The sequence below is a fragment of the Penaeus monodon genome, chromosome 2, assembly GCF_015228065.2.
Source record: "Penaeus monodon isolate SGIC_2016 chromosome 2, NSTDA_Pmon_1, whole genome shotgun sequence".
Classification (NCBI taxonomy): Eukaryota; Metazoa; Arthropoda; class Malacostraca; order Decapoda; family Penaeidae; genus Penaeus; species Penaeus monodon.
In genome coordinates, this window is record NC_051387.1 from 54,342,924 (window position 1) to 54,357,923 (window position 15,000).

General features: G+C 42.2%; 1 protein-coding gene across 1 annotated transcript in view; it reads left to right on the forward strand.

Moving 5' to 3' along the window:
* The window catches only part of LOC119583873 (ribosomal protein S6 kinase alpha-2-like), a gene marked incomplete in the record, with an annotated part of 44,477 nt that overhangs the window by 7,736 nt on the left and 21,741 nt on the right, over positions 1–15,000 (forward strand). The window contains 6 exon segments of the mRNA XM_037932600.1: positions 780–945; positions 2,158–2,319; positions 3,339–3,484; positions 3,748–3,966; positions 5,682–5,840; positions 6,484–6,722. Of these exon segments, the coding sequence (XP_037788528.1) occupies positions 780–945; positions 2,158–2,319; positions 3,339–3,484; positions 3,748–3,966; positions 5,682–5,840; positions 6,484–6,722 (1,091 nt within the window).

Below are 15,000 nucleotides of genomic sequence, written 5' to 3' on the forward strand. Positions count from 1 at the left end.
GCAGTCATATAGGTGTGTGGGCATACTATATAATGTTTTTTTTTCTTTCTTTCTTTCTTTTTCTTAACCAATAAACTTGTTTGTTCATTTATGTGATTGAGAGAGTGCAATGAAACATATAGATAGTATTGTTACATTTTTTCTTATAAAAAGTAGGCCTTTGTACTTCATCTCCTTATGTACAAAACTGATTGAGGAACCAAAAAGCTTTTACAAATAAAGCAGTTCTGCACAGAACTGATTGAGTTCTTAGTATCCTCTTCCCAGTCTGTCACTTACTTCAGATTTGGGGGGGGGGGGGGCATTTTTGTATTGTTGTCTCATCATATAATCTGCAGTGGAAACACGCTATATATACATCTCAGCCTGGAATTAGGGAGCTTGAAAGACAACACTGCTCTATATACTTAACTACAGTTTTTGTTATAATGTAGCTTTTGGTATTAAATTGTTGTTAAGGTTAAGGTTTCAGAGGACTAAAGATTTTAATGTCAAAGGCTGGAGGACATGGAGACTCCTTTATCATTCTGCAAGCTAATTTATTTATCAAGTGTTCTAGAATAGATTTTAAAAAGTATATATATCTGTTATTGTTAACTAAGTTTACAGAAGCAATATTTTTGTAAAATTTTGTAGATTAGCATATTAAGTAAAATAGATAATTGTTAAAGTATCATGTACAGACTTTAACTTTTGATAGATTTGAATTCTACTGATGCATTATATCTGTATTTTCTGTAATATACACATTCCATTATCATTATTTAATTTTCTTCCAGTTTGAGATGTTAACAGGTGCACTACCATTCCAAGGAGCTAACAGGAAAGAGACCATGACCCTAATTTTGAAAGCAAAACTAGGAATGCCACCGTACCTGAGTCCAGAGGCCCAGTCTCTCCTCCGAGCGCTCTTCAAGAGAAATCCGGCAAACAGATTAGGTGCAGGTGCGTGAGGATTCGGTTTGTTCTCTCAGCCAGAAAATTAATAAAAAGAGGATTCTCTTAATTTTTTGGAGTTGGATGATTAGCAGGGTCATCATTGGTCTCTGCCAGATATGAGTTATTGACCTGATGTTGGTAGAATGAGGTGTAATTCTCACTTTTTGAAATCAAGAGTTTCAAGTGAGGAATCAAGACAGGGAATGGATATTGAATATGTTTAGCCTGAAGTCATTTTGCTTAAAGTACTTCTTGGTAGATGGATACAGAATTTGTATAGCTTTTGAATGAAATATAATCCTGTAAATACTTTTAATCTTATAAAACCTGATCATGAAAAAAGGTTCAGATTAGGTGTCAAAATATATATCTGTAAATTGTTGCAGGCAATATATTTACAGTTTTTGCGTTCTTTTGTAATTCTGTGTACACTGAGTTTATATAATTTTCATCTCTGAAATAACCACTTCTAGAATGTGAGCAAGAATTTCCTAAGTGATGAAAGCATTTATTAAAAAAGGTAGCATTCTAGATACAAGTTGTTGTCTAGATTGTGGTGCCTAAGCTCATCAGTTTTTATTTATTTGTTGATATTTTTAAACTAAATATATTTTATTATTCTCTGTAGGCCTGTATCTTACAAGTTATTTGTTTACCATTTCATTGCTCTTTTGATATTTACTATATGTTTCATTATTTTCTTAGGTAGAACTGAAATCATTATACAAATTTTCTGTTTTTTTGTTTAGTTCAGGGGATTGATATATGTTTATATTTCACTCTGTACAGGTGGTTTTCTATGATTTTTATGAACCTAATAAGATCAAGTACATAATGACAAAAGCAAATGATAATTAAATTAAAGACTATAGTAAAAATCCCCAAGCCCCTTTTCTCAAACTAGTACCTCTGCCTCAAAACCCAAAACATATATATTCACTGAATTGGCTGTAAGTAGATTACATCTTCAAAGGAAATGAATCCCTAGGAAGCTTTAGAATGGTAATGAAATGGGTTTAGGCTAAGACCAAGGATATGAATGTGTACAGGGGCATGAATTCCGTGACAATGTTTTACATTAACAAAATGATTTATCTTTGCACTATGAGGAAAATTTGATGGTGGCTATCATCTTTTATTGATCTTGGACTCTTGATTTCAGATTTGTTACTGTTATCACTTTTTCTTAATTTATCTTCACATGCCTTATTTCTGCAGGTCCGGAGGGAGTGGAGGAACTGAAGCGTCATCCCTTCTTTGCGTCCATTGACTGGGTCAAATTATATAATAAGGATTGCGAACCGCCTTTCAAACCTGCAGTTTCAAAAGCAGATGATACATTCTACTTTGATCAAGAATTCACCACAAGGACACCAAGAGGTTTGTGATATGGATTTTTAAAAAAATTTCATGGCTTTTCATTGTTTCTTTCCTGTTTCTTTTGGTTGGCGCTTGGTATATATATTTTTTTCCTGTTGGTTGTTTGATTGATGCATGGCAATTAATATTTTTATTTTTAATGGAGAAGTATTCATTTACTGATTAAGCTCCACACACTTTAGTTGTCCAATTTGTACCCTGTATGCAAGAAATTAGTGTTTCTTTAAAAGATATGAACCTACACCTATTCTAAAAAAATGAACTTGTTTGAAGTTGCCCAGAAATGATTTCAAATTCAAATTCAGATACTTTATTCTTAGTGTTATAGAAGTTACTTAAAGTTCAAAGTATTAGGGTCATGAGTGAGTTTTTGAAACAAATACTGAACTGAATATTTTGTTTGTTATAAAAGCTGTGTTACTGATGTCAAAGTTGTAGCTGTACAAACTTATTAGAATGATTATCTAGTTAATCAGCTCCAGTATTTCATGTTATTTTCTGAAGGATTTAAAGGAATTATAATGGATTCTTAACTCCATTTATGTATGATAATTGTTTTACCTTTTTTGCTAGATTTGTTGCATGTTTGTAGCTTATGTCAGTATGACCAAGATACCTTATCTTTTGAATTGGAAATAGAGGTTAACATTATTGATTAAGAGAGGAAAGAAAACGTTTATTGGATTTGGTGTTTATATTCTTGTTTTGGGAAATCTAGAGGTGAGTGTTCTGTTGTTAATCTTAGTATGATTTTAGATATGGTCAGCATATTGGAAAGTTCCATGGTCATCCACTGTTGTATACGTCAAGTTTAGGCTGTAAGCTAGTTAACTTTATCAAAGACATGTGATTTTTAGATTGATTAGAGAGGTTTAAATAACAACTAATTCTAAACAGACACTTATTATTAGAATTGAATATAGATGGATTATTTAGTGTCATGTACAATATTAAAGCATAACATGCAGTGCCATGTATGGACATAAACAAATATCTAAACCATTCTTTTTATCCCACAGACTCGCCAGGAGTGCCACCTAGTGCCAATGCTCACCAGTTGTTCAAAGGATTCAGTTTTGTGGCACCGTTCTTATTAGAAGACCAGTTAGATGGTATAGAAATGATACAGTCACATGCTATAGAAAAATCATCACCTCTAAGCAAGGTTTGTACAATTCAATATGATTTTGCTATAGTTATTGCTATTGTTTGCATATTTATTGATTTATTAATTGATAGATACACCTATCTTTTTTTCTGAATTGTTGTTATTATTTTTTTATTTAATTTTTTTAAAGTATACCAGAAGATATGTTAGATCCAGAGAAGTAAAAAAAAATAAAAAAATAAAAAAAAATGCACATCATCATTCTGTCCTTTGGCAAGTATTATATCAATCATACTGATTTTTTTTTATTATTTGCACAGAGATTATCTGGAGTTAAACCCAATAGCATTCATGACGAGTACCTTCTGTGCGAGGAAATCGGCCGGGGAAGCTACAGCGTGTGCCGGCGCTGCATGCACCGCTCCACCAGGATAGAGTACGCCGTCAAAGTCATTCCCAAGAAGACCAGAGATTGCCAGGAGGAGATCGAGATACTCTACAGATACGGGCATCATCCCAACATTATATCTTTAAGAGATGTGAGTTGATGTGTTTTTCTTCTCTCTTATTTTCTTGTTTTCTTTCTTGTTTTCTTTCTTTCTTTCTTTCTTGTCTGTTTTGGGGCATGTTGCAGGCACTGTTGCAGTGTTACATGTTTAAACATGTCAAAATTTTGTTTTGCAAAATAGGGATGTCATGAATATTGTTATAGCATTTATATTCTTGAGAAGTGCAAGTTGAGTTTTGTTATCCCTTTGCAATCTTTAGCAATAAGGTCTTGTATTAGTGTTAGATTATAAAGATTGTCAAAGTTATAGTGAAATGCATATTGTAAGACATATCTGTTTTTCCTTGCAAATATTTGGTATTTACTGAAATGCTTTGTGAGAAATATGCATTAAAGCTCACATAATAACTGAATTAGATTGGTTAGGACAGGATAAGACTTCTACACACTATATGTATTTTTTATCACAGAGGGATCAATTGTTATTTTTTCAAGCCAATTTGTTTTAACTCGAGATTCCAAACCATCAAGTTGAATTTTTCCCATATGCTGTATTTTTTATTTTTTATTTATTTATTTATTTATTTTTTGAGGCTTTTAATGTGTTTTAGTTTAGTTCATGCAATTTTCTCTGTCAGATAAATATTAAGAAATAATTTTATTTTACAATTTCTGTGGTCATCATCAAGCTGTTTTTGATTTGGCAGAATTATGAATAAATTAGTCATTGATTGATTACTGTTCAGTAAATCTTTCTTTCTGATTTTTTGATATGTTATAACTTCATTATAACACCTTAGGTAGTATGGTAGGCTTTGATAGCATATTATATGTAGAACTGGTAAGAGGCAGTTCCTGGAAAAGTAAATGAGGTTTATGCTTGGGGAAATTGATATGTGTAAACTAGAATTGTTTTCCATATAACATTTCCTTCTCATTTTTTCTAACTTTCATTAGATTTTGATATACTCTTTGTTTTTTCTATTTAGACTGTTTTCCATATAACATATCAATAATGTAAGTAAAGAAAAAGGAAAAAAAAAGAAAATTCTTTACAAAAATTCCAGGACTTTGGTAAATAGGTTAGTTTAAGTAGGCTCAGTGACTGTGCCCTTGTGAAGCCATCTATGTGTAAACAAAGATAATGAAACAAAACCACAGTACACATGCACTCCCTGCTTTATTGGCTTAAGAATGTGGTTCATCTTTACTTATTAATGTGTATTAGGAAGCAAATTCAGCTTGATAAACTATGCTTTGGTTATTGTTTATATATATATATATATATATATATATATATATATATATATATATATATATATATATATATATATATATTTTTTTTTTTTTTTTTTTTTTTTTTTTTTTTTTTATTTATTTATTTTTTTTTATTTTTTTTTTTTTATTATTCATTTATATACTTATTTGTTTATTTATCTTGTGCTTGGGGATAAACATTTTGTTACTGTTACAGCTTCAGTAGGCCAAATAAAAGTATTTCATGGAATGCTCAACTGTATTTATGCTTTTTGAAGGTAAAGTTGAAATCAAGGTCTTATAACAGAACATTTGTGAATGTGTCCATGTTTTGCTTCTTATTTTTTATTTACTGAAAAGTTATGCATGGTTGTGGTTTTATGCTTTATTTTTCATTTTCTTCCAGTTTGCAGGACTTGAATTTTCATGCATTCTTTGATAGATACTCATGATTATGATCTTATTGATTTATCTTAAATTTATCACCAGGTATATGAAGATGACTCGCATGTGTACCTGGTAATGGAGATGATGACTGGGGGGGAGCTCTTAGACAAAATCCTTCGCCAGAAGTTCTTCTCAGAAAGGGAAGCCTCAGCCGTGTTGCTGACTCTAACCCGCGCCGTCCAGTACCTGCACCAGAATGGGGTGAGTTGCCTTCTGTGTCTCGTAGATTTAGGGATTCCAAAGCTGATGGATTTAAGTCTTAGAGAGGTTGGTTCAGGCAGTGTTGATGTATGTGGATTTTAGTTTTGTAGGCTGATGGATGCAAGTTTTAAAGACTGTTGCGTGTAAGTTTCAAAGGCTCATAATTGTAAGTTTTCAAAATTGTAATGTGTAAATACATAAGTTTCATAGCTTGGACAGTATTAGCATAGAAAAAATAATAGCACTGCTATAAAAGATGGTCATTGAGGTGCTGTTCATTTTGCAACCTTTATAACATGCTGTTTGTCTGATTTGCTTCTACCATTGTTTGTGTTTTTAGGTAATTTGCTTCCATTTATCATTCTGCTAAGAAGTTGAGGGTACTTTTAATTGCATTAATCACCATTGGCTTATTGGTGACTTAGTACAAGTATAGCCATCTATGTGTAAAAACAATGAATAAAGTAAACTCACAGAGTTGGGTTAATAGCTGGTTTCTCAAATTCTAAACATTATTATATCTTTTTAAATATGGAAAGGAAATTTTTAAAAAGGTCTTCATGAATATCATCCCGCAATATTGGTAATGGCAACTGGTTAATGTTTTCACAATATATTTAATATCATAATTTTTTTGTTCCAGGTTGTGCACAGGGACCTAAAACCCTCAAATATAATGTATGCAGACATCTCAGGAAGTCCAGAATCCTTAAGGATATGTGACTTTGGATTTGCAAAGCAGCTCCGTGCAGAGAATGGCCTGCTCATGACCCCCTGTTATACTGCAAACTTTGTGGCTCCAGAGGTATTAAAAAAGCAAGGATATGATGCAGCCTGCGATATATGGAGTTTGGGAGTCCTTCTCTACACAATGTTGGCAGGGTAAGTAGCTCTTTCATTTTTGTTTACTCATTATAGCAAGAAGATAATGTTATTGCAGTGCCAGTATACATTATTGTTAATTTGAGGTGTCTTGTCATGAGAGCAGAGTGATGGGAATCAATTCAGGCCTGGTTATTTGTCTTTTAGTGTGCAAGCTCAACAGCTGTTTTGGAAAATATTTTTAGTGTATTACTGTCATGACTTTGTAAAGGCAATGTAGATCATTTACTAAAACAAAGGATTGGGTAATTAATAAAAGATATCTGGCAATGAACAAAACTTCTGCAGAGAAAACTCAAGTTACTAATGATGTATCAAAGAACTACAGTGATTTAAATAATCATGGTCCCTCTCACTGAATGAAAGTCATTTCTTAGCAGAGCCTCAGTTTATGCGAAGGGGCCATGAAGGTGAGCAAGAATTACCGCCTGCCTCCTATGACCAGGCCTGAGATTCCTGTGTGACTGGGATAGAATGAGCTGAATTGGTGGAATACCTGAAAAGATGAATTGCCGTCTTTGAAAATCGTGCCATGTTTGCATGTGGACAAAAACATTGAATTGTCTCTTTACAATCCCTGAATGTGAGGAAACCTTGTATTGGGTAGCTTGATGAATTGAAGACAATGGTATTCAAATTATCGTTGATGCCACATTAAGGCTTTATTGATCTTGTGGTGAATATGTTTTTCATTCTTCGGGTAGAGTGTTTAAGGATAGGTATAAGAGGCAAATTTGCCGCTGGTGTTGTGTAAAAAGGCATAAACGTTGCTGTTGTGGTGTCTTGTGGGTATTTATTTTCAAGTTCTTTCCTTTCTCTTAAATGTTTTTTATCTGGTTATATTTTTTCTTGCATTTTTTTTTCTTTCCTTTTTCAATATATATATTTTTTTGGTATTTTTCATTTTCATCCTTCTCTGTTCACCTTTTTCTGTTCTTCACTTTTTCTTTTGTGTTTTTACCTGCCTTTGGATCTGAATAAGTCTAAGATTTCCTTTCTCTTTGCTCAATAAGTCTGTTTTTCCTTCTTTCTTTCCCTCTTTCCCTAGTTCCTTCCTTCCTTCCTTCCTTCCTTCCTTCCTTTTTCTTCCTTCCATCCTTCCTTCCTTCCATCCTTCCTTCCCTCTTTTTTGTCTTCCATCTTTTCTATCTTCCGTCTTTTGCTCCTTCCCATGTTTCCTCCTTTCGATCCTCCTTTCTTCCCTCCTTCCCTCCATCCTTCCTGTCATCTCTCCTTGCTTCGCTTCCCTCTTTCCCCCTTCATGTCTTCCATCATACCCTTCTTCCTTCTTTTCACTTATATTTGCCTCTTTCCCTTCCCCTCTCCCTTCCCCCTTCCCCTTTACCCTTTCCCTTTCCCTTTCCTTTCCCATTCCCTTTCCTTTTCCCCTATTCCCTCTTCCCTTCCCCTCTCCCTTACCCCTTCCCCTTTCCCCTCTCCCCTATCCCTTTCTCCTTACCCCATCTCCTTTCCCCTCCCCCTTCCCTTCCCCTTCCCCTTCCCCTTCGACTTTCCCTCTCCCCTTTCTTCCATCCTCTTCCCTCTTACCCTCTTCCTCCCTATCTTCCATCCTCTCCCTTCCCCCCCCTCTCCCCGTCCCCGTCCATCCGACTCTCGTAATCTCCCACCTCCCCATCCCCCATTGCATCCCCCCCGGCCCCCCTTCGCATTCCCCTCCATCGCTTCTTTCCCTCTCCCCCCCCCCCATCCCATTCCCTTCATCCACCTCCCCTCCTCTGTCTACCCTCCACCCACCTCCCCGAACTCACTCCCACCCCCGCCCACCCTTGCACGATCCCCCGCCCACCCCCGCATCCTCGATCGCCTCTCGCTGCGCCATGATCCAGGCCCCATCCTCGATCGCCTCTCGCTGCGCCATGATCCAGGTGCACCCGTTGACCTCACGCCCTTTCGCGGCTGGGTGGCTGGACGGCCCGCCCGCACCCCCCACGACACAGCCGCCGCTTACTACAGCTCATCCTTTTTCTCTTCCTCTTCCTCTTCCTCTTCCTCTTCCTCTTCCTCCTTTTTCACTTTCTCTTTTTCATCCGCTTCTTCGTCTCCTCCTCCTCCTCCTCCTCCTCCTCCTCCTCCTCCTCCTCCTCCTCCTCCTCCTCCTCCTCCTCCTCCTCCTCCTCCTCCTCCTCCTTCTCCTCCTCCTCCTCCTCCTCCTCCTCCTCCTCCTCCTCCTCCTCCTCCTCCTCCTCCTCCTCCTCCTCCTCCTCCTCCTCCCCCCAGCCGTGTATGGGGCGATTAAGGGCGGTGGAGAGGAGGAGGAGGAGGAGGAAGAGGAGAGGGAGGAGGAGAAGGATTAGGAAGGAAAAAGAGAATTAGGTTGAGCTAAAGGTATTAGGTATGTGTTTGTGTGTTTATTGAGGAGGGTGGAAATGAAGGAGGAAGAGGAAGAGGAGTAGGTTGAAAGAGGAGGAAGAGAGAAGAAGGAAGAAAGCGGGCGAGAAGAGGGAAGTTAGAAACCGTAGATACTGTAGATGGATGGACACAGAGGAGGAGGAAGGAAAGAGAAAGGAGGGAAGAGATAATCGTGGGTGGGACCTTAAGATATCCCGATTATTGGAAATTGAAGGAGAAAGAGGAGGAGGATGAAAGAGGAGAGCGGGGAAAGGGGAGAGGAGAGATGAGACAGGGGAGCTGGGTGAGGGGAGCGGGGTGAGGGGTGACGGAGAGGGAGAGGATGAAGGAGGGAGAGGGAGAGGGAGAGGGAAGGAGAGGGGGCAGATATATAACTGGTCTGCTGTTTTCCCTCGTGGTGGGGGAGTGGGGATAGAGGGGTAGGATTAGGATTAAGTGAGCGGACGGTTGCAAAATCAGTCGGAGGGAGAGAGGAAGGAAGGGTCGGAAGGAAGGAAAGGAGAGAGAGAGAGAGAGAGAGAGAGAGAGAGAGAGAGAGAGAGAGAGAGAGAGAGAGAGAGAGAGAGAGAGAGAGAGAGAGAGAGAGAGAGAGGGAGGGGAGAGAGGGGCGAAACATCGTAGTATGCTATTAATGCTATTTCCTGTATAAATGAAAGATGAGGGGGTGGGAGAGAAAATGAAAAAAAAGAAAGAAAGAAGCGAGGAACTATTTCCTGGTGTTCTGGATGCTCGGCACACCTTGGTAAACAGGTGTACATGGTGGGGAGGGGAGGGGAGGGGAAGGGAGGCGAGGAGAGGAGGGGTCTGGGGAAGGGTGGGGAGTGGAGGGGAGGGGTGGAGAGGCGAGGAGATGGGCCTGGGGAGGGGAGAGGGGGAGGATGGGGAGAAGAGGGGAGGTTAGTTTTATCATGGGATTTGTTCAGCGTGTTGTTATTTCTTTGTTGGTCCCTGGTTTTGTTCTTGCCAGTTATTTAAAGTTATTACAGTATGAAAAATGTTTGTTTTTATATATATATATATACTCTCTTGTTTTACTTGTTTTTGTTTTGATGCTGCGTTCCCATATAAACCTGTATTGCTTTGTTGTTTTACGTCTGTTCCCTTTTTTTATAACTTGAGCAGCAGAAGAGTGCGGACGGATATTGGTAATAACAGAGGTGGGAAGGAGGCGAAAAGAGGGAAGGGGAAAGAGGAGAGAAGAGGAAAGGGGAAGTAAGAGAGAGAGAAGGAAACGCGTGTTTAAGAAAAATGGAGTAAGGAAGGAGGTAGACGGGAAGAAGAGGAAGAAGGGCGAAATGTGAATAGGAGAAAGGAATAGAAAATATAGGAAGGAAAAATAGAAAAAAAGAGGAATTGGAGGAGGGAAAAGAGAGAGAATAGAGAGAAAAAATGTATGAGGGAGAAGAGGGAAGGTGTGAGGGAGAAATGAGAAGGAGTAGAGGAAGAGAAAAGAAAAAAGGAATGAGAGAAAAAGTAGAAGGAATAGGAGAAAAGAAGGAAAGAGAGAGCGAAAGGAGGTAGGAATAAGGGTAGAGAAGAAGGAAGAAATATGGTGAGGGAGAAAGAAGGAATAGAGGGAGAAAAGGGGGTTAGGGAGAAAAAGAGGGAATACAGGGGGGGGGGGAAGGAGAAGAAATAGAGGGAGATAGGAAGGAAGGGTGAGAGAGAGAAAGAGGGTAGGGAGACACGAAGAAAGGGAAAAGGAGGAAGACGGCAAAGTTGTCCCGGGAACGAACCTTGCAGACGCAGCTGTTTGTCTGGAAGATGCCAGGTGGACACCCCGTTCCCCTCCTCCCCCTCCTCCCCCTCCCTCCAACGTCTTTTCAGACCCCCCTACCACTCCCCCTCCCCCACCTCACCTCGCCTCTCCTTTTCCAGGCTGACTCCTCTCCCATTTACTTCTTCGCCCTTCCCCTCTTCCCTCTCCTTTTGGCTGTCCTGTTTTTTTTTTTTTTTTTAAGCGCCTCTCCTCCCCCCCTATTCCGCTTTCAGCTCATCTGTTTGGTTTCTTTCCTTTTCGAGCTTCGTATTCACGCTCCTTCCCTTCTGCTTCCTTTTCCATTTCCCTTTTCGTCTTACCTATTTCCCCCTTTTCGTCATTCCTATTCCTGCCCCCTCCTTTCTCGTCTATCTGTCTCCTTGTTCACCCCTCCTCCCCCTCTCCCTCTCCCTCTCCCTCTCCTTCTCCCTCTCCCTCTCCCTCTTCCTCTTCCTCTTCCTCTCTTCATTTCTCATCCATCTCCCTTTCCCCTTATATCTCATCCATCTCCCTTTCCCCTCATCTTTTATCCATCCCCCTCCTATTACCTGTTTCCTCCCTCCTCATCCATCTCCCCCTCCCCTCATCCATCTCCCTCTCCCCTCATCCATCACCTCCTTTCACGCGTCCTTTCCTTTCCCACTCCTTTACCTGACCTCCCCCTCTCCCTTCCGCTTCTCCTCCCTCTCCATTACTCTCTCTCTCACGCTCTCCGCTTTCCCACCCGTCTCTCGAGAGACCTTTGCATAGACTGCCGGACCCCACCTGTTCCGAATCCACTGGCGCGCGCGTCCCACAACAGCCCGTATACGCAACTACACGTACACGCACACGTTACATCGCACACGCACCACACGCACACCACACACACACACACACACACACACACACACACACACACACACACACACCACACACACACACACACACACACACACACACACACACACACACAGTTATCCTGGACCTGCAACAATCCCGGAATGGCGACTATCCTGTATCGCGTCGATCTCGGATTCGGTTGGATACAGATCCTTTTGGGGGGGATGGGGGTGTTGGGGTGGAGGATGGGGGTGGGGGAATGGGGTAGAGGATGGGGGATGGGGGTTAGGGTGGAGGATGGGGGTGGGGGAACGGGGTGGAGGATGGGGATGGGGGTTGGGGTGGAGGATGGGGGTGGGGGACGGGGCTTGGGGTGGGGGTTGGGGGGAGGATGGGGGTGGAGGGTAAAAACAAAAGGCAATTACGTCAGGTGGGATTTACGTTGTGTCTTCGACTGAGGCCCGATCGCCTCCTGAACCGCGACCACCGCCCTCTTCTCTTCCGCTTCCTTCCTCCTCGTCTCCTATTCCTTCTTCCTTCTTTCTTCTTCCTCTTCCTCTTCCTTCTTCTTCCTTTTTTTCTTTTTCCTTTCTTTTTTTCTTCTTTTTAAACCTCCTCCTTCTTCTTCTCCTCCTCCTCCTCCTTCTCCTTCTTCTCCTTCTCTTCTTTCTCCTCCTCCTCCTCCTCCTCCTCCTCCTCCTCCTCTCTCTCCTCCTCCTCCTCTCTCCTCCTCCTCCTCCTCCTCCTCCTCCTCCCTCCTCTCCTCCTCCTCCCTCCTCCTACCTCCTCCCCCTCCTCCTCCTCATCTCCTCCTTCCTCCCTCTCTCTCTCCTCCTCCTCCTCCTCTCCTTCCTTCTCCCTTCCCCCCCCCCATCCTCTCCCCTCCCCACCTCCCACACTCCCCCCTCCCCCCACCTCCCCACCACTCCTCCACACTCCTCACTCCCCCCACTCTCCCCCACTCCCCCACCACTCTCCCACCACTCCCCCACCACTCTCCCACCACTCCCCTCATCTTCCATCTTCCTGTATCTTATGTGTTTAGCCTTCTTGGGTGAGAAAACAGATATATAGACAAGATAGATAATTGAAAATGCAAATGATTAAAAGTCTTGTATGTATCTGTACAGGCGAGCAGCCACGATAATCGATGTGCGAATAAGTGGTTGCGTGCGAATAGGGCGTAGGGGCTTTTGTTTCATCTCCCTTGTCCTGGAAACGAGCAGCAAAGAGCGGAAGAGGAAGAATAGAGTGTGGGCAAGGAGGCGAAGAAGGAAGAGGAGAGGGGGAGGAGGAGGGGGATGGAGATGGGGGATGGGGGATGGAGATGGGGATGGGGGAGGTGGTGGTGGTGGTGGTGGTGGAAGGAGAGGAGAGGATGGAGGGAGGAGGAGGAGGAGAGAGAGAGGGGAAGGGGGAGCGGAGGGGAGGAGGTAGGAGGGAGGAGGGAGGAGGAGGAAGAAGAAGAAGAGAAGTGGAAGGAAAGAGAAAGGGAAGGGGAGGTGAAGAGTAGAATTAGAGAGTGGAGGAGAAAGCAGAGTGTTAAGTTGGAAGGGACGAAGAAGTGCGTGAGCACCACGTACCGAAGACATTATGAGGAACGACAGAAGATTACGAGCAGTGGTTGTCATAAGCAGGTGTTAAGTGGAGGGCGACTGGACGTCGGTTTTTGCCCCCTCTCGAGTGACATTTGAGTGCGCCTTAAAGTAGACCAGGGGAGTGGCGGCCGCCCACGACGAGCGCGTAGCTTTGCTCACATTAGCGCGTAGTAAGACTTCGCTTGGGGGCGGGGGCGGGGGGGAGGGGTCTGTTTGTGCGGGCGGCCTTTCGCGTTTGTTTGGGGAAGGGGGAGTTAGGGGGAAGGGTGAGAGGGGGGGAGGGGAGTGTGGTTGTGGGCGTTTGGGGATATGCGGATGATGCCGTTGGTTTGTTGTCTCTATATTCTATCTCTCTCTCTCTCTCTCTCTCTCTCTCTCTCTCTCTCTCTCTCTCTCTCTCTCTCTCTCTCTCTCTCTCTAATCGGCTCAGGGCGGTCCAGTCTCCCCGGCGCATTTTGTGGATCTTCAGAATTCCCCTTCGTATCGCCGCACGTATTAGGTCGTTGTCCGTCGCACCTGGAATCATCTAGTCACATGCCTAAAATTCCTCCCATGAATTAAAAGGCAAAACTAAGTAAAAATACGTTTTTTTTTATACAGAGCTAAGAATTTTATTGAACTAACGCTCTTAAGCACACCAACACTCGTTAAAGGAATGCCAAATATAATTAGAAAAATTCTTAACTTTTTCCCCTCCCCCCCTCTCTCCCCCTCTCCTCTCCCTCTCTCCTCTCCCCCTTCCCTCTCCCCCTTCCTCTCCCCTCTCCTCTCCTCTCCCTCTCTCTCTCCTCTCCCCCTCTCCTCTCCCTTCTCCTCTCCCCCTCTCCTCTCCCTCTCTCCTCTCCCCCTCTCCTCTCCCTCTAGGTCTCCTAGGGGGGAGGGGTAAGAAGGGGGAGGGGGATGTGCGTAGCGGGGAATAGAGAATGGTTGGGAAGGAGGGGGGGGGGGTAGGAAAAGGGATGTCTCAGGGTTATCTAAGGGTTGCCCAGGGCTGGCTCAGGGTTTTCGCTGGGTTTTCTCAGGGGCGTCCCATCATCTGCTGTGATTTGGGATTTTTTTTTTTTTTTTTTTTTTTTTTGGGGGGGTCTTTTCTGTTCGGATTAGTTTGTATCTATTTATATCTATCTTTCTCCTCTGTCTTTAATTTCCTCTCTCGTCTCGGCATCAAGTTGGACTCCATGATGAAGTCTAGAAACTAGAAGTGCCAAAGATAAAAGATAAAAACAATAAATACGAAACCCAGTGATTTGATAATGATTCGACTTCTGAGAAATCAGGTGATCTAAATATAGGTTCTGATAGAAGGTCCCCCATTGCCTTCCAATTACTCCCACCTGATGCCTTTACTTGTGCCTGCGCGTGGCGGCTGGAACAAGCATTAAATTCCCCAACTCCTCGGCTCGAATTGTTTTACCAAAAAAAAAAAAAACAAAAACAAACAAACAAACCCCCCAAAATGGTAATCCATTTTCCTCACGTATGGCCTTTTCTTCTTCTTCTTTTTTCTTGTTCTCTAACGAATATATTTACAAGTAACGGGGGACCGGCGGCCTGATACCTGTCTCTGGTTCTTTTATGAATTCGGCTGTAAATCTGCCAAGATCCTAGCGAAAGCTGGCGGCCGGAGCGGGCCAGACGTCGGGGCGGAATTGGAACAGCCCACGCCGGCTGTTTCTTGCGTCGGCTTCTCCTTGTGCTTATTCTTATTCTTATTCGCCTTTTCTTCTTT